General features: G+C 41.4%; 1 protein-coding gene across 1 annotated transcript in view; it reads left to right on the top strand.

Annotated features, from left to right (window-relative positions):
• nrxn2a (neurexin 2a) overlaps window positions 1–27,198 on the top strand; it is a 431,583-nt gene that overhangs the window by 43,435 nt on the left and 360,950 nt on the right. Inside the window, exons 3-5 of the mRNA XM_067375006.1 lie at window positions 1,607–1,636; window positions 1,833–1,871; window positions 26,508–26,522. Coding sequence (XP_067231107.1) covers window positions 1,607–1,636; window positions 1,833–1,871; window positions 26,508–26,522 — 84 coding nt within the window. The remainder of the gene's footprint in view (window positions 1–1,606; window positions 1,637–1,832; window positions 1,872–26,507; window positions 26,523–27,198) is intronic.

The following is a 27,198-nucleotide window of genomic DNA, read 5'->3' as shown; positions in this document are numbered from 1 at the left end:
TAACCCCTTACTTGTTCTGTAGCACTTGCTTTAGTCTTGCACAGTGTTCAGATACCACCATTGTGCTTTCCTTAGATATTGTCTGTGCATCATTGTTTACCGTATCCCTTGCCATTTCTCATATTGTAATTCTCCATGAGTTGCAGCTCTTGTTATGTTCTCAAAAAGCAAAGCATCTTTTATCGTCTCGCTCCCTTCATTTGTGATAATTTTTTTATGGAATTGGCTGCACAATGAATAGTAACTCCCAGTTACAATGATCTATTCTACAGTCGTGTTATCTCCCTAATAGAGTGCAGCATAGAAGTAGCAGGGCAAGCGACGGTACTGTGGTAATTGTCAAGGAATCACACAGGGAGAGAGAACAATGGCGCTATAACTCCGCTTTCTATAATCATAATATTCCTTTGTTTCATGGAAATGAAAAGCATAGGCAATGAGAGCTCCAAGCAGGCCCGGCCTCTTTAAATCCAGGATTGTTTTTGCCATGTGGTTCCTTGGAGGTGCATTTGGAATTTGAAGGAAGCATTCTCCCTTTTCAATTAAATATCGTCTCGAATGCGGTTCAGTTCACCAGAGAGCGTTCACAGCTAATGTGTGGCATTCCTGAAGGTAATCGTATTCCTCACAACATGGAATAAGCGCGTAAAGGCGTAAATGGAGTTAATGTGGATTTTCGCGAAGCTCCCAGCCGATGCATTATTTTTCTAATCTTATTGGTTTGCCTTTGCTTTCCAGTTTGTTTACTGCATTCAATATTGAATACAACCTGATCAACATCTCACCAGTTTCCTGTGCCTGACCCCACCATTTTGGTCGGCTCTCATCTGGATTTGCATAGCAATTCCTCCTGATTGTCTTCTGCATTTCTGTACGACTCTCCAACCCATTAGTCGGAGTAAACAGCAACTACTGCACCATGATTACAGAACTCAAACTGCCGGATAATGGCTCCCGCATCGGTGTGTGTAATTGATTGGTATTGAGCTGTCAAGCTGCATACATTATTACAGTGCTGAAATCAACTCGCAGGCTTTTGTCTGTTAGTAAGACGATAGACCGTCTGGGACTGGTTGCCTCTGTGCGCTTGGGAGAATTTATCTTGGTCCCTGCTGCTTTTTATGAGACATTTCCCCACTGCTTTCTGATCTCTCTTTGCTATTTTATGAGACTGTGGCTTTCGAATGCAACATTTATGGGTGTAACTGCTATAGCATAGAAGCGTATGATCTAAGGAATGCTATCTGCCAAACACTAAATATGTGCTCCATTAGGAGAAAAAGCATTTTTTTTGTGAGCAAGTGCCTTTTTGGCACTTGTGCCAATTGAAATGCTTTTTTCCTTACCCTATCCCCTCCCTCCCTTCCTTTTTCCCTCTTCAACACCTCTTATTTCCCCCTTCCTTTGAAAAAGTGTGTGTTTATTTTACCTTCCTCCTTTTTTTCTCCCTCCCCTTTGGTTTCCTTCAAATTTGGCATCCATGTTTGCCTCAGGATGTCTGTCACAAACTGCAGTCAAACGTTGTGACAATGCTTTTTGTTTCCGCCCGTGCCTTTTTTATGACCCTCTTATTTCTTTTTTCCTTTTTCCTGTTTTTTCCTTCAAGGTCTGGCGCACCTGACGGTAAAGAGCCAAGGTATGGGGCCTCTCCCATTTCTTTTTCTTTTTTTAATTCCCCCTTTTTTGTACCTAACCCTTGCTTCCACAACTCATTTAATCTACTTTTTCCCCTTCCATTTCTTTGTCCCGTTGGTTTCTGTGCCCTTTCATTCTCTGCTATCTGTGTGTTCTCCATGTGCGTCTCCTCACCCCTGTCCTGTCCACTGGCCCAGCCCCAGGAGCAGCTCCTCTGATGGCCACTCCTGCAGCAGGTAACGCTCTTACGCTCTCCCTCACATGTTTGTTTTGGTCCTGGTGTTGTGCGGTCACAAACCGTACCCAGAATGCACAGAGCCAGAGCTCTGCTGTCATTCTAGCTGTTTGGCTCTATTAAAAAAAAAAAAAAAAAAAGTAGTTTTGATTGAAAGCTGCCGATTGAATTTGTATTTTTTTTAAATGTCCTAATTGATTTTGTTTAATTTTCTTTCTTTATTATCGGTGTGTACTTGAAATGCAAATAATGTACCCATTTGAAATGTTTCTTGCCTCTTCTTTCAGCTGAAGCGACTCTTTGTGGCAGCTGATAACTGTCATTATACTATCTGTTATACACTTCACATTCTTTTATCTGCATGTTCGCTGAATTACAGTGTAGTCAGGCTAAGCTTTAAAACTGCAATTATTTTGTTTTATAAGAGTAGTCTACTGTGCTGCCGCTTGAAATGCAAAAACACTTCAGTCAGACATATTTATCTAACAAATTTAGACAGAGCACACTCCCTGTCTGCAGCAATAACAGAAGGCAGCTTGATTCCTTGATTCCCTTACTGACCTGTCAATCTTAATTACTTCAAGTGATTACAGGCCTATGTGAGATAAGCGGGGTTTTCTAATTGCAGGATTTGCTAATGATTGGTTCATGAAGCTTATATGAGGATGTACGTCTTTATCAAAATGTCTCATGTGATATCCACACACACGCACGCACACACACAAAAAAATCTGTATTACTATTATATTTAAATTCATAATTAATTGTTTTTTAATTCATGTTTTTAAAATATATGCAGTATTAGAAAAAAATCAAAATTCAACTATCGTTTGTTCAAAAGTTTGGGGTCATTCATAATTTTTTGTGAAAGAAAAATGAATCCTTTATTCACCTTTTTCAGATAAGTTTGTTGAGCAGCAAATCAACATATTAGTATGATTTCTGAAGGATCACGTGACACTTAAGTCTAGAGTAATGATGCTGAAAATTCAGCTTTGCCATCATAGGAATAAATTACATTTTAAAATTTATTCAAATAGAGTTTTCTTTTATTGTAACAAAATATTTCTGTTTTACTGAATTTTGTTAAAATAAATGTAGCATTCACTGTTAGAAAAATCCCTGTTGAATTACAGTAAAATACTGGCAACTACATTTGCCAGCATTAAGCTGTAATTTTACAGTGTGCCTACTGTAATATATGCAACAACAGTTTATTACTGTAAAAAATATTACAGTCCTGTAGAAAACATAAGCTGTACAGTATAATACTGCCAGGTGTTTGGTTGCCATTATACTATGTAAAATTTGCATTCTAAAATGAAAACCACTTAAAATTGCTTGTAAACAAATGGTTTGAAAAAGAGATAGCTTTAAAACATTATGCTTTTATTATTAAAGTCAAATACATTCATTAAGTGATGCTATTTTCACTTCACCGGTGAGACTGGGCTAAACAGAACACAATGCTGTGACTTCAAGTGACTAAATAAAGCCCCACTCACAGTTCATGATTTTTTTTTTGTTTTGTTTTTTTTATAAGGGTGGCCACAGTTGGATTCACAGTTGTTGTGCTTCATTGTCTTCTTGGACACCACCTTCACCTGGCTGGCCTTTGTTCCCCTCTGATAGTTCAAACCAATGAAGCACCTAAAATGTAATAACAGAGAAATATAAGATATTAGGTGAAATAGACTATTTCACCTATATGCATTCACCTTATAAATATTCTTAATTGTTGTCATTGTCATGTTAGGGCTACTCGATTATGGCAAAACTCATAATCACAATAATTTTGGTCAATATTGAAGTCGCAGTTGTTTAACATGATTATTGGTGGGTTATATGTTCAAAGTTTTATTTCATGATATGAGTAATTTTAAATATCAGTGAAATATCCCAATTATCAATACTTCAGCAAAAATTAATACTAGGTTAACTAATGTAAGAAAAAGGCCCTTGAAACTGATACAGAAGACAAATAAACAGTCAGTAATACAGTAAGAACAAACAAACTAATTACAAACAAAACTGACAAATAAATACAACAGAACGAAAATGCTTTAAATTTTTCAGGAAGATGCACTAACAGTGGTATTCAGATAAGCAATAGACAACAGAGATTAAATAAAATAATCAAATGAGTGATTGTTTTATTTAGTGAGTGATTTTATCTTAGTCTTTTGTTGTTTGATTAACATTGACTGCAGCAGGTTTTTTAGGCTGCTGTCACTTTAAGAGCTGCACGGATCCAATATACCGTTACACATGCGTTTTCTTTCCCAACTGTTTACATTGTGTGTATGCTATATGACCGTTTAGGCACGTATCTGAAGCTCACAGTATACTTAGGCGCATTTCGCCCCGTCTCGGAGCGCGTACACAGAAAGCCGCCTAGGGAACAGCATCTCTTTTTTAATGAGCTCTTAATATCCCTGTTTAATATCAAGCATGTCCCGCAGTTTAGCAATAGTAGACTTCGTTTTATAACACCCTCTTATTCGGCTGATTTGGATGTTAAGTTTGGCTTAGGGAGGAATTTAAGCGCACTACTGTGGACAGGATGGTATGCTGAACGGAAAGCAGAAACGCCACAATAATTGTTTTACCTCATTTATCTTGTTTTCATATTCGTTGGAAGCCAAAATTTAATTACAATTAATTGCGCAGCCCTATGGCAGTATCGGAGTTGTCTTTATTTCAACTTTGATTTGAGGCGTTATAGGAGACCTTAGTATCTTTGAGTAAAGCATTGTATTACTTTGTCTGCAGTGTTTAGTTCCCTTTCAGTCGGTCACGTTCGACGTACGTCAGTAGTGACCGACGAATTGGGATATCGCTTAGAGAGCCCTATCATCTTCGTGTAAACTAAAACAAGCCAATGGAATTGGCGTGCGATATTTGCATAATGCGCACCGCCCCGACAGGTGTATATAAATAGGAAGCAGATGCAATCGCACTCTGTCTTTCGCTTCGGAGCCATTCACTGGTGTCCTGTTTTAGAAGACTCCTTTCTTCGTTTGTTTTATTCTAAAACATTGCCTCAGAAGAGGATTTACAGCGAGCTTCAGTGCTGGTGAAAGGGCACGTTCAGCGAGGTCGCGAGTCTCCGAGGAGCTGAGCTATAAGCTCGAAAACTGCTGTTTTCACAGCAACACAAAGAGTGTGTGCGTGTGTAGCGATTTGGGCCGGTTCCTCGGTGTGTCAGGGAGTGGTGTACCTGACACATCGCGTCGCTCCCTGGGTGCTTCAGCACGAGTGAGTTGACATCCCCTTCTAAAAGAGCTTTACAGACGAACCCTGACAGTATGTCATTTCGTCTGTGCGTTAATGGGTGCGGTCGTTCCCTGGTCCCTGCTGATGGGCACAATCGTTGCATCTCGTGTTTGGGCATTCTGCACGCTGAAGCAGCTTTTGTGGATGGTTCATGTTCCCATTGCGGGAACATGACTATCGCGATGCTGAGGTCGAGACTCTCCTTCCTGAAGTCTCAGGAAGCGGGGGTCCCCTCTCCTATGCCGCGTACGACCGTTTTTTCCGGCCCCGGGAACCGGAATGACGGTACGGCGCTGTATAGGAAGGGTGACCGGAGGATTACGGTCAGGGCTTCCCCGCCGAGCGGAAACGCTCCTCGGGCCCCTGCCGCCTCATCAGCACCGCAACCCATCGTGCCACCGTTGGTTTCCGCTGGGCCCTCTACGGACTGTCCAGCCGTTACCTTTGGTGTGCTGGCGGCGGATCGGATGTCGATCGCTGCATCGGAAGGTGAGCCTGAGTCCTCGGGGGAGGATTCGGACGCGCTGCTGCCCGGGACGGTAGCGTTGCCCGAGTCGGATCCCGAGCTCACGGCTGTGCTCTCCCGGGCCGCCTTGTGCGTCGGGCTTGAGTGGAACCCTCCACCCTGTCCCGGCCCATCTCGGATGGACGATTGGTACTTGGCGGGGGGTCGCGCTGGTCAAATCCAGCGTCCCGCCCAAATGCCTTTCTTCCCGGAAGTACACGATGAGGTGACCAGGTCTTGGCAAGCTCCGCATGGGGCTCGTACAGGGCCTGGTCCCTCGTCCGCCTTCACCTCCCTGGACGGCGGGCTAGCCAGGGGGTACGCGAAGATCCCGCCAGTCGAGCGGTCTGTTGCGACGCAGTTGTGTCCAACGGCCGCTGGCTGGCGCGGTGAGCCGCGTCTCCCGTCCCAGGCCTGTGAATTCTCAGCCGGTCTGACTGAGAAAGCTTACAGTGCCTGTGGGCAGGCTGCCTCTGCCCTGCACGCGATGGCCCTTTTGCAGGTCTATCAGGCAAAAGCGCTGTCGCAGATGCCCCAGGAAGGTCCTGACCAACAGCTGCTTGGGGAGCTGCGCGCTGCCACTGACCTTGCCCTCCGGGCAACGAAGGTGACAGCGCGTTCTGTTGGCCAGGCGATGTCTACTCTGGTAGCCCAGCAACGCCACCTCTGGCTGACCTTGGCAGACATGAGGGAGACCGACAAACATCGGTTCCTGGATTCCCCCGTGTCTCCGGTCGGCCTTTTCGGCGACGCGGTGGAGAGCTGTGCCCAACAGTCCTCCGCTGCACAGAAGCAGGCTGAGGCTATCAGACATGTCATGCCACGGCGGTCCGCTGCTGCCTCCACCCAGCCGCCCGTGGCTCAGCCTCAGCCCGCTCGTCGCCGAGGGCGCCCGCCTGCGTCTTCCTCCGCCCCTGCTAAGTTGGCAAAGCAGCAGCCTACACCAGCCAAACAGCAGGGTGCCGGGCGCGGACGTGGTGCCCAGCCCGTCTCTGCCAGCCAGGTGGCAAGCGGTCGGGGAAAACTCGGCCCTGAGACGGGCGACCTGGAGCGGAAGGTTCCTGCCCTTTGGGAGAGTATTCCATCTGCTCTCCCACCCCCGGAGGAGGGCCGGGGGGGATTTTGTGGCGGCTGTCCATCTACCGCCGCTGGCTCTCCGGAGTCCAGCGGTACCCACTTTGCCACAAAAAGAGCAGTTTCCTCAAACTCCAGGTCACAACAAGGGGTGTCTGCCAGTGTGCCAGGCTCCGCCTCGCTGCTGTCAGCTCCCTCCCCATTCGCCAGCAGGTGGCAGTGTGTTGGTGCAGACCGCGTCTCGTGCGCCGTCTCCCATGCACACTGCTGCCTCGCAGAGTCCGACCCCACTCCGGGCCGCCCTCAAGCCGTCCGAGTCGGGTCCCTCTCTGCCTTGCTGCCCCACCCCCGGTGCGTCTGTGGTGCCTTTGGTCCCGCTGGCTCAGTGTCTGGAAGCGTGGATAGCGCTCCCCAGCCTGTCCAGTTGGCTCATTCGTACTATCAGACTCGGCTATGCGATTCAGTTCGCCCGGCGTCCCCCGGTCTTCAGGGCTGTCCACTTCACTCAGGTGTCGTTGGACAGTGCTCCTGTTCTCCGGGTGGAGATTGCTGTCCTCCTGGCGAAGGGTACAATCAAGCCGGTCCCTCCAGCCGATATGAAGTCGGGGTTTTACAGCCCCTACTTCATTGTACCGTAAAAGGGCGGTGGGCTACGGCCAATCCTGGACCGTCCCCAGGATTGGTTTGCAGCAATAGACCTGAAGGACGCATACTTTCATGTCTCGATTCTGCCTCGACACAGACCCTTCCTAGGTCGGTCTGCGTTCGGGGGTCGGGCATGTCAGTACAAAGTCCTACCCGACATGGTTGTAGCTCCCAACCGGTTGGGTCTTCAGGTCAACTGGGACAAGAGCAAACTCGCCCCCGGGTAGAGGATCTCTTGTTTCGGTCTCGAGCAAGACTCGGTCGCACGGACTGCGCGTCTCACCGAGGTGCGCGTCCAGTCGGTGTTGAACTGCCTGAGCTCGCTCAAGTGCAGGACAGCGGCGCCACTGAAAGATTTTCAGAGGCTCCTGGGGCATATGGCATCTGCAGCCGCGGTTACGCCGCTCGGATTGCTTCATATGAGACCGCTTCAACACTGGGTCCGCGGCCGGGTCCCGAGATGGGCGTGGCAGTGCGGCACGCTCCGTGTCCCCGTGACACCGAGCTGCCGTCGCACCCTTGTCCGGTGGTTGGACCCTTCGTTCCTGTGGGCCGGAGTACCCCTCGAACGAGTGTCCAGGCACGCTGTGGTCTCAACAGATGTCTCTGCCACGGGATTGGGGGCCACGTACAACGGGCATGCAGTGACAGGTCTTTGGACGGGGCCTCAGCTGCATTGGCATACCAATTGCCTCGAGTTGCTAGCGGTTCGTCTTGCGCTGGCCCGCTTCAAGGAGCTGTTGTCAGGCAAGCACGTTCTAGTCCGCTCACTAAGCACTGCGGCCGTTGCGTACACCTACCGTCAAGGTGGTCTACGCTTCCGTCGCATGTTGCAACTCGCCCGCCATCTCTTGTTGTGGAGTCAGAAGGATCTGAGGTCCCTTCGGGCCACTCGTGTCTCAGGTGTGCTCAACCGTGCAGCCGACGAGCTGTCACGGCAGCATCTACTTGCGGGCGAGTGGCGGCTCCACCCCCAGGCGGTCCAGCTGATTTGGCAGCGTTTCGGCGAGGCCCAGGTAGTCCTGCTTGCCTCCCCGGAAACTGCCCTCCGCCAGTGGTTTTATTCCCTGACCGGCGGCACGCTCGGCACGGATGCCCTGGCACACAGCTGGCCCCCGGGTCTGCGCAAACATGCGTTTCCCCCAGTGAGCCTTCTCGCACAACTCATGTGCAAGGTCAGGGAGGACGGGGAGCAGGTTCTGTTAGTGGCTCCGTACTGGCCCACTCGGACCTGATTCTCAGACCTCATTCTCCTCGTGACAGCACCTCCCTGGCCGATTCCTCTGAGGAAGGACCCCTGACTCAGAGACGGGGCACCCTGTGGCACCCGCGTCCCGATCTGTGGAACCTCCACGTGTGGTCCCTGGACGGGATGCGGAGGTTCTGAGTGATCTCCCGCAAGCGGTCGTAGACACCATCACTTCCGCTAGAGCTCCTTCCACTAGGAATCTCTACGCGCTGAAGTGGAACCTGTTCGTCGAATGGTGCGCCTCTCGCCGAGAGGACCCCCGATCATGTTCGGTCGGATCCGTGCTTTCCTTTCTGCAAGATGGGTTGGAGCGAAGGCTGTCTCCCTCCACCCTCAAGGTGTATGTTGCCGCCATTGCCGCACATCACCATGCAGTTGAGGGTAAGTCCCTGGGGAAACACGATCTGATCGTCAGATTCCTGAGGGGGGCCAGGAGACTGAATCCTCCTCGCCCTTCCTCCGTACCCTCTTGGGATTTGACCCTGGTTCTCACAGCTCTCCGGGGTCATCTCTTCGAACCTTTGCAATCAGTCGACCTGAAACTAATGTCTCTTAAGACGGTTCTTCTGGTTGCATTGGCTTCCCTGAAGAGGGTAGGGGATCTGCATGCATTTTCGGTCGACGAAACGTGCCTAGAATTCGGGCCCGGTGCTTCTCACGTCATCCTGAGACCCCGGCCTGGATACGTGCCCAAGGTTCCTACCACTCCCTTCAGAGATCAGGTAGTGAACCTGCAAGCGCTGCCCTCGGAGGAGGCAGACCCAGCCCTAGCTTTGCTCTGTCCCGTCCGCGCTCTGCGCGTTTACGTGGACAGAACGCGAAGCTTCAGGACCTCAGATCAGCTCTGCATCTGTTACGGAGGCCAGCAGAAGGGAAAGGCTGTCTCCAAGCAGAGGATGGCCCACTGGATAGTGGATGCCATCGCCTTGGCGTACGAATCCCAGGGCGTGCCTTGCCCGCTCGGGTTGAGAGCCCACTCCACCAGAGGGGTGGCCTCTTCCTGGGCGCTGGCTCATGGCGCCTCGCTGACAGATATCTGTAGAGCTGCGGGCTGGGCGACACCAAACACGTTCGCTAGGTTTTATAGCCTACGTGTAGAGCCGGTATCCTCACGTGTACTCGCATCCACTAGTCGGTAGACGTGTTGTACCCACTCTAAGTGTCGGCTTGCAATGCCATTCCCGCCACTGGCCGGATACGTGCATACTTTCACTCCAGTCGTGTTCCCCGCTTGGCGAACCCTGTCGAGTTCCTCCGCCTCCCCTTCGGCTCGGACATTGCGGAGTGTCTGATGCCAGGCCTACATCCGTCGCTGACGCTGTCTGTTGGCTGGGGCCCATATGTCGTGACCCCTCTACGTGAGCGGTCCCATATGTGTATTTTCCACGGTTTAAAACTCCCTACGGGCCGAGTCCGTGTCTTTCCCTTAGCAGAGCCAGCTCTGCTGTCACCTGTCAGATGAGTCTCCCCCTAACCAGGTGGAGCCATCCCAGGGACTCCATATGCGTACTGCCCCCCCGGGCCAGTCCATGTGTGTATTCCCACGTAAACTCCTCCCCCATTGGGTAGGTAGTGGTTTCGGCAGCGTCCCTTACGGGTTCGCTTCCCCAGTGTGTCTAGTTTACTTAGTGGGTAGTGGTTAGACAGCAGTAGACTCTCTCGGTGTAAGCTCGCCCCCTTCACCGCCAGCCGGTGCTATGGGCGGCTGAGCTTGTGCTGGGCACTGGAAGGGGTTTCGTAACTGTGGCGCTTTAGTTGGGATCCCAATTCGTCGGTCACTACTGACGTACGTCGAACGTGACCGACTGAAAGGGAACGTCTCGGTTACGTATGTAACCCTCGTTCCCTGAAGGAGGGAACGGAGACGTACGTCCCGTCGCCACAGTTTCTGTACCCTCGCTGTAGTGCGGACACCAGTTGTCTCCTCAGCGAAAAACAGATGCAAATATCGCACGCCAATTCCATTGGCTTGTTTTAGTTTACACGAAGATGATAGGGCTCTCTAAGCGATATCCCAATTCGTCGGTCACTACTGACGTACGTCTCCGTTCCCTCCTTCAGGGAACGAGGGTTACATACGTAACCGAGACGTTTTCCAAGATAAAAATGTTTCATTCCTGTCCTTAAATGAATTACAAACAGCATTTTGAATGTAAAGTAAAAATCTCATTCTTTACCTCCCTCCCGCCACCTCTCTCACTTTATTTCTCCGAAAGTGCCTCAAAGTAGCTAACCATGTTAGTCGATTGGATTGTTCAGACTGGTCATGCAGTGGAATGAAGCTCTACACATGGCTGGTGCAATGATAGTTTGATAGTTCAAATTTAACAAGAACAGACCTGCCAGTAACAAAACCCTGCAGACTGTGTTTTTTGTTGACCTTTCAGGAACAGCAGTGATGCTATTTCTAACACATACAGCTGATGGGACATTGTGAAATTTGATGAAACTTCAGGAGAGCAGTGGGAGAGGAGTGCATGGTTCCTGTTATTGGCAGTTCTTTTCTTCCTGTTTAATTTGACTGCAGAATACAATCAGACAATCAAACTATCATTGCACCAGTGTTATGTAGAGTTATATGCAGTGATATGATCAGTCTGAAATGTCCCATCCCTTATCAAAGCTGTGCTTTGAGGTGATTCCATGTTTGAGAGAAATAAAGAAAGAGAGAGGCGGGCTGGGAGGTAATGAGGGAGAATTACTCAATTAAAAAACATGCAGTATAATAATACATTCGGTCTGAACCTAGTGTTACAATTGAATGCACATTCCTGCTTAAACTTAGGCTTAGTCCACAAGTACATGGGTATTTTCATTAATGGAAATTTTATAAATGTTCCTCCTTTGTTTAAAAAAAAAAAACAAAAAACGTCCACATGATAACGCAAAAATGTGCTATAAAGCGCTGTCAAGAGCATGACAAACCAACATTTGGCGATATAACCCTCACCGTAAAGCCATGTTGGCCAATCAGAAGCCTGGAAAAAGGCTTTTCTGGTTCCGGTTCCGACGTCACAAGCAAAAATCTCCACTTTCGCCATCTACAAGACAACACTGCAACCAGAGTTTCTAAAAATTTTGACCCCAGCAGGAGTTTTCAAAAAGTTTGGTTTCAGTGACTGGATACTACGTTTGCATGTGGACAAACTGCATAGAAAAAGCTGCTTTTTTAAAAATACCCATGTTCGTGTTTACAGGGCCTTAAAGGGATAGTTCACCCAAAAATGAAAATAATTCCATGATTTACTCACCCTCAAGCCATCCTAGGTGTATATGACTATCTTCTTTCGGACGAAAACAATCCGAGATATATTTATAAAATATCCTTAGTCCTCCAAGGTAGGCCAAATTCTGAAGAAAGAAAAAATGCATCCATACATAAAAAAGTAATCCATATGACTCCAGAGGGTTAATAAAGGCCTTTTGAAGCGAAGGGATGCATTTTTGTAAAAAAAATATATCCATATTTAAAACTTTATAAATTCAAATAATGAGCTTCCGAGCGACCGTATGCATACTGCGCATGTCAATTTGGGATTAACAACCTTTAACCTTTGACCTGACGCAATGACACATGCGGATGGTCATGAATCAGAAGTTTAAAATGAGAAATTTTAAAGAGAAATGTTGGAGGATTTCAATATAAGAGAAGAGGAGCTTGAGTTTGTTGCCTAGCTGTATTTGTTTGAATCGTGAGAGGCATCAAAGCTTATGATACTCCTACATCCTACGTCATACATCGCGTCAGAGGATTACTCATTTGGCGCAAGTCGACTTGCGCATTCTGCGTGCGGTCTTTCACCGGAAGGAAAATATAAAGTTTTAAATATGGATATTTTTCTTACAAAACCGCATCTATTCGCTTTAAAAGGCCTTTATTAACCCTTGGGAGTCGTATGGATTATTTTTTTTTAATGGATGGATGCATTTTTTCTATCTTCAGAATTTGGATTACCATTCACAACCATTATAAGGATATTTTTAAATATATCTCGGATTGTGTTCGTCTGAAAGAAGATAGTCATATACAACTAGGATGGCTTGAGGGTGAGTAAATCATGGAATAATTTTCATTTTTGGGTGAACTATCCCTTTAAACTCACTACCAAAAGAACAACTGTAATCATAAAGTCAATATAGGAACAGGAGAGAGCCATTAATTTAAGGTACAGCTTATGGTAAATGACAATTTAACATTCCTGAACAGAACAAACAATATTTAGGACTAGCAGAGGATTTATCTTTAAACATCAATGCCCTTGCAGCTTCCTCTTAGTATTGTAAGTTGAATACATAGTAGGTAGCAAAAACTGCAGCAAGCTTTGCTGTTTGCCTTCACAGATGATGCGGTTTTCAATGCTGATCATCCAACCTCCAGTTGTGATTTTGTCACCAGCAACTGATGCAGACAACAATTATAGTTAATGTCCTGAAACAGTGGTAAAAATTGGTATCAGCACATTTTCCAAGGCTAAAATACTCCCAATTAAATCACCCAATTAAATTGAGAAGTATCATAAGTTATACTGCTGTAGGGCTGCAACAACTAATCAATAAAATCTATTATTATCGATAATGAAAATAATCGACAACAAATCGATTAGTCGCGTCTGTGCATAGCTTATTTCTATGGACATAACGTATATCCAAACCAAAAATTCTTCAGACATTTTTGTTATACTTTTGATATATTTTTACTAGTGTGTGCAGGACACTATAGTTCATTTATGTAAGTGAGGGTAGCAAAATAAAGTAAACTGTGACATATTATACCCAAAAATTCTTCATACAGTGGACTACTAATTTGGAACCAAAAATTATTCAAACACATTAACCTGACCATGTTTCCTTAAGTGTTATCTGAAATAATTAAGATTAATTTTTCTGACACAGTTTAACTCTGAGATCTTGTCATATTTTATTAAAATTTTTTAAACTATTGTGAATAAAATGTAATAATGGTAATAATCAATAATTGGTTTGTCTCTATATGGAAAATTGCGGAAAACACAAAGTAAGCTGCTGCTGGAAAGGTACATGATTCACTTGAGAATGCTTTATATTTATAAGCACTTCAAACAAAAGCAAACGTCTTGCCCTGTTATGCTTTGACCAGATGCATGTGCTATTTAATGCCTCCGGGATGTTTTCCTCAATGCATAACATATATTTATGGTTATATCCTTATCTGTACAGTAAATGTTAGAAAGTCCCAAAAGCATTTCCACTTTGTATATTACATTGTTTGTTTGTTTTCATATGCTTTATATTACACATTTTTATGTTTTATCTGATTAATCAAAAAAAAAAAAAAAAAAAAAAAGATTCACCAGATTAATTTATCAAAATAATCTTTAGTTGCAGCCCTATGCTGCTGCAAAGCAATGCTTTCCATGACTTGGGGCAGCTAAAACAACACTGATGAAACAACTTAAGTAAATGAGACAAATACTTAACACATAACTTTAAATTTGCAATTACCTTAAAGTAGGCGATTAGAAAAGTCGCATGCACCATCCACTTTGTGCTCGCGGGGTCACGGTCTTCTTTAATTCTGCTTCTTCCTTCTCACGTTAATAAAATATTGTAGATTTGTCATTTTAAACCTTTGACTACACATTGACTGGTGATTTGATGCATTGTGATTTTGCTCAGATGGGTTATGAGCAGGCTCAACAGCATGTCACGTCTGACTAAACTAAAAAGATAAAATACTGTATTATTCTGTAAGACTGAACAGTAGCTTTCTGTTATTATTTTGCTTCTCAAATCATCTACAGTATTCAGCTGCCTTTATGAAGAACGATAAATTATACCAAATGTCCTATATTTTACAGCAATTTTTTTTTGTGTTGTTGAACATTAAAAGACTTCTTTCAAAAAGAAAAAATAAATCTTAGTGACCCCAAACTTTTGAACAGTACATATAAATTTAAGAAGGAAAACTATATATTTTTATATTTATGTAGTATTTCACAACATTTCCATGCTGGTGTGGTATGAAGGCTTTAAGCTTTTTTTTCCAGTTAAGTCAGTTTGGATTATTTTCAGTATTTGAATTTGTAATCTGGCAGCTGCAAAATACTAACATGCTGTAATTCATCGTGTTTGTTTATTCTCATGATTTTTAAGGATTAAATTGGCTCTATTCCAAGACCTACTGAGCTCTCTTGATGCCTAATGCCTACATAAACAGCTGCCTTCCAAGACAGCATCCTAACCATAATGGATCCTCATAAGCGACTGATTTGGAACTCTCTGCACAGGCAGAAACTCAGCATGCCACATAAATGGCACTCTGGAGACAAGAATCACAACTGATTCCATTAGAGTTTAGTTTTAGCTTATTGCTATGCTACTGACAAGCTACTTTAATAAGCAAAAATATACTTAGTACACACATATATATTAAAGAAACACCCCACTTTTTTTGAAAATAGGCTCATTTTCAAACTCCCCTAGTGTTAAACAGTTGAGTTTTACTGTTTTCTAATTCATTTAGCCAATCTCCGGGTCTGGCGGTACCACTTTTAGCATAGCTTAGCATAGTTCATTGAATCTGATTAGACCGTTAGCATCTCGCTCAAAAATGACCAAAGAGTTTAGATTTTTTTCCTATATAAAACTCGACACTTCTGTAGTTACATCGTGAACAGTGCGGTGCGTAATATCATTGCACCTGCTGCACCCATGGTAAGGCAGCAAAGTTCCTTGATGATTACACCAGAATGAGTTTATAGTTCCTTGACATATTGGCTTAGAAAAGCGCAACTTTTCATTTTCCGTTGGTCTTAGTACACGATGTAACTACAGACCCGCCAGACCCAAAGATCGGCTGAATAGATTCGAAAACGGTAAAACTCAACTGTTTAATTCTAAGAGAGTTGGAAAAGGAGCCTATTTTCAAAAAAAGTGGAGTGCTCCTTTAAGCCTTCTTTATTAATAATTACAAATTACAACATTTCTCTAGCCCTGTTTGTCATCAAGGAATTATGTCTCTACAAAGGAAGCTGGGTTTTCTTTCTCTCTGCAGGATTCATGCTGTGCTGCCTTAGTATTTGGCAAAGTAAACAATCAGAAACATTATGCTATCTACCTTTTGGAACACTGTACCAATGGTGATGCCTTAAAATGCTGCCTACATAGGCATGTTAATATGTTTTGGAACAGAACAGTTGGATGACAGTATAGAGCGTCTCTCAGAACCACGCCATCTGCCCACCTGATCTCAAGACAGTCAGGTCCTTCATATTATTCAGATAAACAGAATTTTTTTTTTTCAAAGGATTAGAGTTTCCTAGGCTCCAGAGTTAGCTGAGGTCAAGACGAAAGACGGCAGAGAAAGAAGACTCTGCCCCTGTGGGCTCTGAAGTGTAATAGAGATATTTAATTACAGTGTGGTTGAGGGGAATTCGACCCAGCTTGTTAATTATTAGGTACTAATGAGTGACCTTAATTACTAGCAAGGATGCGGGACAGTAGTCTTCAGTAGACTTTATTTACATTGCACCTTTAACCATTTAGGGTAAAGAAAAAAACTAGAAGCCCATAAATCAGAAGAACGAGAGTAGCAGATGACCCAGCATGCTGTCTTTGCTTCCAGCCTTTGTCTTTTTGAGCTGCAGCTCTACACAGAGAAACTAATGCAGCCCAGACCGCTACTGAAGGGATATAGAGGCTCATTTTTTTCAGCTCGGCCTCTGGCTGTGCTCGCAGATCAGACGTTGCGAGATTGATCAGTTGGAGAAAAAAAAAGACCCTTTTTTTGTCAACTTTGCCATGGTCTCATATTGACCGCGAAACTGGAGGGAGTTTAGATGCCGGTCCTGATATGTTTTGCGCCTACACAAAATATTTAGCACTTCTGTAGCTGGAGTCAACAAGAATTACAGCAAGAAAGCATCAACATTTAAGTATGGGTGTATGAGTCAACCCCACAGCTCCCGCCCCTATGATGGGCCACTGATTCACCTGTTTTTTTATGATAACAATTAGATTTTTTTAAATTTTCTTTATTTTTTATTATTTTTTTAAGAACTGAACTCCAGTTGCTTAAGATGAAAGGAAAATATCTAAGTGAAGCCCAAAATAGGTAGAATAAGCAAAGGATCTTAGGAAATAGTGTTAATTTACAGAACATATTAAATCACTTTAGTTTCCATCACCCTTTTGTAAAGTAGGCTACAACCCTGCAGGACTTGACACACTGATGCAGACAAATATAGATCAAATAAAATTTACAGTTATGTTTTTTTTTTTCTATCTAATTTTGTGTTAGACCACCACCAGCACTGCTAGTAATGGTCAGCTCCCAGACTGAAGTTATTATTTTTGTTCTTTCACTGTACATTTTTTAACTGTGGAGACATGAATTTTGCTTGAGTGTGTATTATTTGATGCACTGAAATTTCAGCTACTGATAATTTGCATCCGAAACAGCAATTTTCATTTTTTGGCCAAAATGGTTTTGGAGGGCCGAAACCATTGACCGAAATAGTGACATTTAATTAGAGCTTCTCCGATGGCACGTTTCGACTATGTCAGCTGCTATTTCTTGCACACAACTTGGATAAACTACAACAGGTAAACATGTCAGCTGTGTGGACACTAGTGCTGAATTGACAATATTGATTTCTTGTATTTAATTGATAGTGCTGTTTTCTGTTGATGTAAAGGTTTGTAGTGTGCCTGCCATAATCACAATATCTCACAAAATGCTTTGTTCCTTTTAATATGAAACAAAGTCTCTGTTTTTAGATTCTGTGGGTTTTATCACAAAATTCAAACAATAAATGTTTTTTTGGTGCTCTGTTCCGGCATGACAGATCGCTGTAGCGCCTCAGCTCAAGCGGCAGCGCGGATCAAATGCACATGAACTTATCAACTCTTCCACTTTACAACTAGTTACAGCACAATAAACATGAATGAACATCAGAAGGTATGTTGAAATGTATCATGTTTCATGTAATCTCTGTCAGTTTTTCAACCACTTACAGTTATACTTAGCCTATCAGAAAAGCAATTCAATGTCCATAACTCGTTAGTTAGCTAAAGAAGTGCATTTTGCTAAATATATGCTCTGTACATAGTCATTTTACACACAATGGTCATGTTCACACAGCAGTAGAATATAGTTGTCATTCCTGCATTTGAGTCCTTAATGCGCTTGCTTTTACACACAGTTCAGTTATTTACGGGAGTGACAACCGTATTCTATAACCAAACGTAGACCTGTAAATTTTCAGGACCCACAACCGCATTCTCCAAAAACCTGCGCTGTGTGAACAGGACCAATATTTCCAGTTACTATTTTTATTTGTTATTTTTTTGTCAGCCAACTGACATGCTGTCTTTAGCCCCATTCACACATACAGTCTTTACTCTCATAGCAGTTCTCATAATACACAAAACAATGCTGAGGAGGCGCACAAACTACAACACATTTAGTCAAGAGACAGTCTCAACCAACAATGGGAAAAAAAAGTTCTCACATAAATTTATACAACAAATTCACCCAAGTCATTATAAGATTTTTCCATTTATTCCATCCTGTGATTGGCTGGATTAGTTCCACCTTGTCGTTGCATTGCACACTAAAAGATCACATGGGGATAATATCAAACCGATTTGAAAATATCACCGCATCTTTGCTTGAGACGGGCTCAGATCACGTTGCTGACCTGCTCATACATGAGCACCGATTTGGCCGCAATTTTGTAGCAGACCTTGAAAATCTGTCTGCAACAGCAAAATCCTGCCGAAAGTTGTGTAATGTGAGCTTGCCTTAAAGGGATAGTTCACTCAAAAATTAACATTTTGTCATCATTTGCTCACCCTTATGTCGTTCCAAAGCTGTATGAGTTTCTCTCTTCAGCTAAACACAAAAGAAGATATTTTAAAGAATGTTGTTAACTAGACATTTTACAGTAGCCATTGACTTCCATAGTATTTTTCCCTTACTATGAAAGTCAGAGGCTACCAAAAAAATAAAAATATCTAAGAAATATCTTCTTTTGTGTTTAACTGTAAAAAGAAACTCATACAGGTTTGAAACAACTTGGGATGAGTAAGTGATGACAAATTTTTCATTTTTGTGTGAACCCTTTAAGCTCTTGCTCTTTCATACTAAAGCCTAGTAACTGCTGTATTGCTAACTTACATGTATTGTTAATGCTATATTAACTACTATATTATACGTCTCATGGTTTTCTTTCTTATGCCTGTCACACAGAAGTAAGAAAAATGTTGTTAAATTGGGCAGATCGTTTATTCTCAGCCATTCTCCTCCTGCTGGTGGATGAAGAAAGCTCAGTGTTTAAAGGTCATTTCCATTTGACAGTGTGATATCACAGAGTTTAACCCATATTTTGGTACTGATGTGTGAATGGTATAAAAAGACGGATTGCAGTTGCTTGTGTGAACAGCATATTTCTTTATTTACCGGAAAATTAAATCTGGCAATTTTAAGGTTGGTTTGTGTGAAAGGGGCTATTATCAATGGTCATTATCCAAAAATACTTTCTAAACTGACTGTGTATTATCCATTACTTATGACATTCTCTAATAAAATAGTTTTATTTATGTTTAACAATATCAGTTTGAGACAATATCAGACTAAGAGAACAATTTCTTTTTTTGTTCCTTAATAATGTTTGGTATCAGATAATTTATGATTCAACATTATTTTTCCTGGAATGAGTTACATACTAATGTATTTTAATAAATGAAAAGATGTCTTGATGTCTTCAAGTAACAAATAATTTGTCTTTGGGGTGTGGTGGGGGAAGAATTGGGTGGGTGGGTGGGTGGGGGGGTGCTCTAGCACTATTAAAGGTCTATACAACAGAAACATGAACAGATGGAAAGTGTTTTTTTCACAGCTTTTCTTTCATCACTTGTGAAACTTCCCTACATGATACTGCTGTAACCTTATTCAATGTGTCTATTCATCCAAAACCAGAGTAATGAGCGCAAGCTGCTAATTGGAAAGAAAATGTTTTGGTAAACAGTAATGTGTCATGGTTGTAACAACATTCCAAAGATGTTTACTTTTCCTGAATCTATTGCACTGTAATGGTGCCTTGATTCAACTCCAGTCACTTTATGTGAGTCCCCATCTCTTCAATCAAAACATTTCTAATTTAGCACAGCAAAATGTCACCTTCAGCAAGAGACTTGTGCCCACCCTCATGACAGGCAGCAGTGTGGAGAGCCTTTATTTGAAAATAAACACATTTGTCAGCTAGTGGTTATGCTTTAGCTCTTCTTTTGCCTTTTTTTTTTTTTTTTTTTTGCTAGCTTTCTATTGCTTATGGGCAAAAGTGTCTGTTACGAATTTTCAGATGGCTTCCATTTTTCTGAAAAAGATAAAAGTAGGTTTTGCTTCTGCCCTGTTGGAAGAAATGTATATCTTTCATGTATACTGAACATTTCGGGGGGATGTTCGGTAAATCTAAATGTTCAGTTAATGTTAATATTAACATGAATCTTAATTTATTTAGTATGCCCCAGCCACACTCAATTTGTTTGAACTCCAGAAGTTTGACTATGCAAGAATAAAGGACTTAAAGTAGCCTAGAAATTAGAGCTGGGTATTGGCATAGAATTTACAAATCAATTTGATTTTGTTTCCTTTGGATATAAATGAGGTACGTTACAGGGCTTTTCACACTGCACTTAACCCCGGATTATTGTCATTCTAAACACCACTTTTAACCCCAGATTTAAAAAAAAGTTTCACACTTGTAATTTAAAAAATGGAGTTGGTGCCGCTTTTTACTCTGGGTTATTAAATCGCTTTTGTGGTGTTAAAGCCACGTTGCAGGCAAAGCATGTGTAGTGTGAAACGATGTTATGAATGTTATGATAGATGCTTGGCAACGAACAGCCAATCGCGCACCTTATATACACATGCTTTTGACAGTCACAGAAGCACGTTGTGCATTGTATAATCAGTTGTTTAAATATCAAATAATGATGGAAAACGTATCAGTTAGAGTGAAGAACAGAATGTTTCATTTTTTACATTTATAGTCCGAAGAGTCCATTCAGGAAAAAACAGGAGGCAACCGACAGGGCCTGCAGATCTCCTACTCTTTTAGCGATGTGATTGGTAATAGAAATACCATCTTTAAAGCGATGCACTTTACAGATGCAGAGTCCAAGGGTTCAAAGGATGCCAAGGACAACCCTTCCAATGTCACAGCTAGATCCTAAGCCAGGACTCTAACCTTAGCCACTAGCCTCTTCCTCAAAGTACCATGAAGGAAACGTATTACCAAGTGGTGCTTCCCCAGAGATCCACCACTTAAAGGTGCATGGAAGGCAGCTATTGCTGCCACATAGACCTTAAGTGTGGATGGTGAAAGACCGGCAGAGAAAAGATCTTGAAGGAACTCCAGCACTAAAGGCACTGGGCAGTTAACTGGTCCAACTGATGTTCTCTGCATCATAAAGTGAATTCATTCCACTTTAAGGTGTACAGTTTACTTGTGGAGGGAACTCTAGAATTGAGAATGTTCTCTACCACCTTTGCAGAGAGATGTGCATTTAGGAACTGATTCCCCTCAGGGGCAAGACCCAATGCTTCCAGATCTCTGGCCGGAGATGGTATATTGTGCCCACAGCCGGCGAAGGAAGGCCTTTATTGAACAGAATCTCCCAAGGGAGACCATCTAGGAGGGCTGTAAGGTCTGAGAACCATACTAAGACTGGGCAGAATGGGGCTACCACAAGACAATGAACGCCGTACTGGCGAACTCTTTCTAGAACTCCCAGGAGCAGAACAACCGGGGGAAATGCATACAGACGCAAGCCTCGGCCACACCTGTACCATGGCATCATTGAATGCCGCATGAGTTCCCTCGAAAAGAAACGTCTCAGGTTATGCATATAACCATGGTTCTCTGAGAAGGGAAGGAGATGCTGCATCCCCTTGCAATACTTCCTGAATGCCTGGGAGCGACTTGATTCAGCCTATCAGAAGCTGATGCTATTGTGTTGCAAGCTTCCTTTTGTAGCTTTGCCTTAAACTGTCACACGTCACAAGTTGACACAGCACCAATCAAGATTGGACTAGTTGCACATGTGCTTCAAATGCAGTCAAACAGAGGCGTTCCCCAAAGTGTCATTATTGGACACAGTAGTGTTCCCTCGAATGGGAACTTGATAGTACAGTTGGCAATATATAATAAGATGATGTTCAATACTAGAGCCTTTATGTTTACATATATTGCGTACAGCGTTTGTCCAATCAATGACACTGATATTGCAAATATACAAAAAAAAAGTTAACCCAGGGTTTAGGAATGTACATTGTGAAATGGCACCGTATGAATACACAGGATTAATTGTTAACCCCGGGTAAATTTATGAGCAGTGTGAAACATGAAAAAAAAAAAAAAAAAAGATAACCCAGGATTCAATTTACAATGACCCAGGGTTAACTACTTCAAGTGTGAAAAAGCCCTTACATGACAATCTTTCTTAAGGAAATACATTTTTGCACTTATTCTATAAGCAATACAAAGAGCCAAATCCAAATTCAGTTACTATTTATTTTTAGATGTAATGATCAACATTCAAATAATAGTTGTATACAAACATTTAAATTGTGCTGTGAAGCATTTACATTGCACATTTGTTTTCACAACTATTGAATTATGGACATTGAATAGCCTGAGGTAAATGAAGCATTTCATAACGCATTGTTTGCAAGTTGTTTTATTGGTATCTTTCCGTGGTTGAAACAGAGTGATTACATAAGACATGATACATATCAGTAAGTTGTAATGTTTCTTTCAACATATTGTACCTTCAGATGTTAATTCATGTTTATTTAGTGCTGTAACTAATTGCAGAAGAAGAGATGATTGGTTCATATGCAGCTAAAGGGATCTGTTACATCACATTAAAGAGTGTCAAAAGTATGTATGGTTTGAATTTCATGATAAAATGGGCAGAATTTGAGAGCTGAGACTTTTTCAGAATAACAAAGCTCATTGTGATTACTAGATGGGATGCGAGCTACAAATTACATTGTGAAGTTTTGTTCATGCAGCAACGGAAAACAATGTGTTGTAAAATTGATTCTGCAATTTATAAATCAATATCGGTTCATCAAAATGAAATTGATTTAATCAATATTGTCAACCCAAAATAGTACACAAATAGTATTTGTGTACATTTATACAACAGAGTATACAATAGAATGCATATGTAAGCGCACACTACAGTGCATGTTTGTACCTGGTCTTATTTTCTGTACTTTTGCACATTTTTACATTTGAATGTCATTTAGATTTTCAAAAAATCCATAAAAGTGTTTCATAATGAGAAAAAAACAAACAAAAGAAAAATAAGACACACATTTTATGTATTTATTTAACACCCAGTGTAGATGTGGGGAGAAAATAGATTTTAGTCAGTGTCTAGTTACACACCTATTAGTAACAATAACTGCAACCAAACAATTCCCATTTGAATGTTTCACACTGCTGTAGAGGATTCTTTTACCTGCTCCTTCTTGCAGAACTGCATAGTGTCAGTGATATTTGAAAAATACCTTTTCACACCTGAAGATTGGATAGTTGAAACCTTGAACACTAAAGAAAAATGCACAATTTCTGTCCATTTCTGCACAATTTCTGTACATTTTTAATCAACAACAAAATCTGATTTCATACAATGTTAAAAAATGTCCACAGAAAAACTTCTGAATTTTAAAGTGGCAATAACTTTTTCACTGTGCTATAAACATAAATATAAATAAAGATACATTTTATTATTGATATTAATATTGCCATTATTGTCATTATTATAAATATTATAATTATTAATATTATTATATTTTTGTTAATAATGACAATAATACAGAGCCCCAGACATGACATGCAGGAAAAAAAATAGTAGGCTAAATTTTGCGCACGATTTATTAATTCGTTCCCTCGATTTACTAAAACATGTGCACGATTTACTATTTCATAGTAAACTAATTAGTAAGTCGCACGCACGATTTAGTAAATCGAGAGAACAAATTAGTAAATTGTGTGCACAATTTAATTTTTTTTCTTGCATGTCATGTGCGGTGCTCCGTACAATAATAATAGTTGTCATTATTTATTTTACAGTTATTCCTGACTATATTGTATTTAATATATAATTTATATTGCTTATATATGGTCACTCTAAGTTCCTAACTGTAATAATTATCTTGGCAGCACTTTGCCTGTTGTTGCCAGCTGGACTTAAAGTCAGTACATTCATCATTTCCCATGACTCCAGCTGAGGCAGACACTCATATGGAGTAGAGAAAATGTGACATTTACTAAAAAACATGTTTGTAATTACATACATCAACAACAGCTCAAAGCCTACTGAGACAGCTTTAAGACATTATTTAAAGGCTATTTATTGTATATTTGCATTGATCTTGGCATTTTGCACCATTCATATGTACTGACTCTATCTAGCAAAGATGAAAATTGTCATAATTTACTCACCCTCAAGTTGTTCCGAATCTCTATCAGTTTCTTTCTTCTGTTGAACACAAAATAAGATGTTTTGAAGAATGTTAATAACCAGACAGTTGATGGCACCCATTGATCTCCATAGTAGGAAAAAAAAATAATACTGTGGAAGTAAGGCTGCACGATTAATCGCATGAGATTGTCATGCGTGTCTCTTCAGAAAAGCCGGTTCTGTGATTAGCGGTAAATGTCCATCACCTGCTTTCAATTGGAGCGGCACTTAATATACAGAGCCGTAGTTCGCGGACAAGCTACGCAATATCGCGTTCATAATCTAAGGCGATCCATCTGCGATTATGAACACGATATTGCGTAGCTTGTCCGCGAACTACGGCTCTGTATATTAAGTGCCGCTCCATTTGAAAGCAGGTGATGGACATTTACCGCTAATCACAGAACCGGCTTTTCTGAAGAGACACGCATGACAATCTCATGCGATTAATCGTGCAGCCCTATATGGAAGTCAATGGATGCCGTCAACTGTCCAGTTAGAGATATATATTTTTTAATAACTCTTTTTTGTGTTCAACAGAAGAAATAAACTCATACAGTTTTGGAACAACATAAAGGTGAGTAAATGACGACAACATTTTTATTTTTGGGTGAACTATCCCTTTAAGAATGTAATTGTTTAATATGGAGTGGGTAAATGCTTAGCATATGCTCAGAGAACTGTTGCATTCACTGGTATGAACGGAAATAGATATTATATTATATTATATTATATTATATTATATTATATTATATTATATTATATTATATTATATTATATTATATTATATTATATTATATTATATTACATTATATTATATTACATTATATTATATTTTGAAAAGATTATCTATCTTTGAAATATAAAATTCAATCTCAAGTCACCTTTCACGTCGTACCTTTATACTGTATAAACTTTTGCCATTTAATGGGTTTTGACTCAAATTTAAAAAGAAACCATTATGAAGTACAGGTTATTGGTTACAACCAAAATTGTATTTGAATGCAAAACAGTGAAATAATGTAATAATGTGTCGATCGTCCCTGACCTGACGCTCTTGTCCTCAGTTCAACTTTTCAGTCAAAATCTACCATTGTCGACCCTCACCTGAAAAATGAATGCATGTTATTGTGGTTGTAATGCATTCATTTGTTACCCAAAAAGCTTTTGCAAAAAATATTATATTGAGAATTTAATTTGAAGACGAGCTTGTGACATTTGAAGCCAAAATGCAAAATCATTCCTGGGTAGCGTTTCCCAAAAGCATCGTAAGCCTAAGTTGATCGTAGCTCCATTGGTTTCAATGGAGCTACAATCAACTTAAGCTTACGATGCTTTTGGGAAACATAGCCCTGGAGAGAAAACACAGTAGTGCAATTGAACTTAACCTAACCCTAACCAAATTTTCTATTTGCCATAAAACATTGTAATGGGATAAATATTCATGTTTTCCTTTGACAAAATCAGACTTGCAACTATTTTTATGTTTTTGGCAGAATTCTTTTGACGTTCTGGTTGTGATCATAATTTATGTTATGATCATAATAGTTATGATCATAATTTATAGTTATGATCATAATTAGTTATGATCATAATTTATGATCATAGTACACTAGAGGAGACCATTATTTTAGGCAGACTTACTTTTCATCTGAAATTATAAAATATTGGTTATACATTTGAAGTGTTTAAAACATAAATCAGATCTTTTTGTTTTGTTTTGTTTGTTTTATTTTTACTCTGGGAGGTTTCCTGGTGCCGCCTGCACCCTCACTACTAGCACTCAGAATTCAACTCATTTCCTCAGAATTACAACTGCTTTGGCTGACGATGGAGATATAGTGCTTTTGTATTCATAGTTTGCAAACAGAGCAAAATGAATTCTTTCAGTGTGAGTAATGTGCTATGTAAATTAGTGATATTTCAGTGTTCACTAAAAGAACTTATACTGTAGGCATTCAGTCATTGGGCAAAACTCTGTAATATACTGTAAATGTATGTTTTTCTTCTTTTTTGGCATAATGAATAAGACCTCATAATCCATTATGATGTAATTTTCTTATTTTTAACTCAACCCATTTATTTTCCTTTGTGCTCTCCCCATAACAGTTCCAATTTTGTTCTCTCCTCCAAGATACCATTTTTCGTATTCTCGTACAAATCGGTATGCAAGCTAGTTATAAGTAATAAGTCTCAATTGGATCCGTTGCATGTCTTGAGATATTAGCGATTAGCGATTCTTTCTGTAAAGACCAACAATGTGACTAAATAAGAGAATGAGGTGATCTTCTGTTTTATGCATCTATAATCTTTTATCCAATTTCTGAAATGGTGCATCTGACTTTTTTGTTTTTACTTTTTTTCCACAGGTGATCTGGAATCAGGTAAGAATCCTTTTCTTATTTCTCTCAATTTTCATAATACATTCTCAACCCTCATCCCTTGAGAGAGCACATGGCTGCTGAAAGCTTTATGATATGCACATTCTTTCTTCGTAGTCTAGGAGCTAGGAGCCTAGATGTGGTGTTCAGCTTGTATCCGTTCAAGATACGAGCAAGATTCACAAGCAATTTTGATTTGAGGCAGCAAGAAACATGTGGCTCGCCATTAACATTTGGACTCACTTTTGTCTTTTCTTTTAGCCGCAGCTGGTTTTTGTGGTAACTTGGACCGCTTGGTCACTCACACGAATTGAATCGTAATGTCCTGAGCGCAGGTTGCCTTTATCTCTCTATTACATCAGAACAGACAGCTAGAGTGGCCAGGAAGCTTTGAAGTGCTGTGAAAGCTTTTATAAATTTGAACTCTCTTACACACGTTACCCGTTAGACAACGGTACAAAAAGTAAAAAAAATAAAAATGTATTTGAGGTGATTGACACACATGTCAGGTTTTCACATCTGTGCTTTTCCACGCTGAAATAACCACATTTACCATCCCAGGCAAATATTCCAGTGAAATTCGTCATGCTGTATTTTGGGAGCTTAGTCATATTCCTGCACACGGCTTCCATTTAATTAGAGAACTGTATCACACATCTGAACTCACCATATCCTCCCC

The sequence above is a fragment of the Chanodichthys erythropterus genome, chromosome 22 (assembly GCF_024489055.1).
Source record: "Chanodichthys erythropterus isolate Z2021 chromosome 22, ASM2448905v1, whole genome shotgun sequence".
In the NCBI taxonomy this organism is placed as follows: Eukaryota; Metazoa; Chordata; class Actinopteri; order Cypriniformes; family Xenocyprididae; genus Chanodichthys; species Chanodichthys erythropterus.
This window is presented reverse-complemented; position numbering and strand designations above follow the sequence as displayed.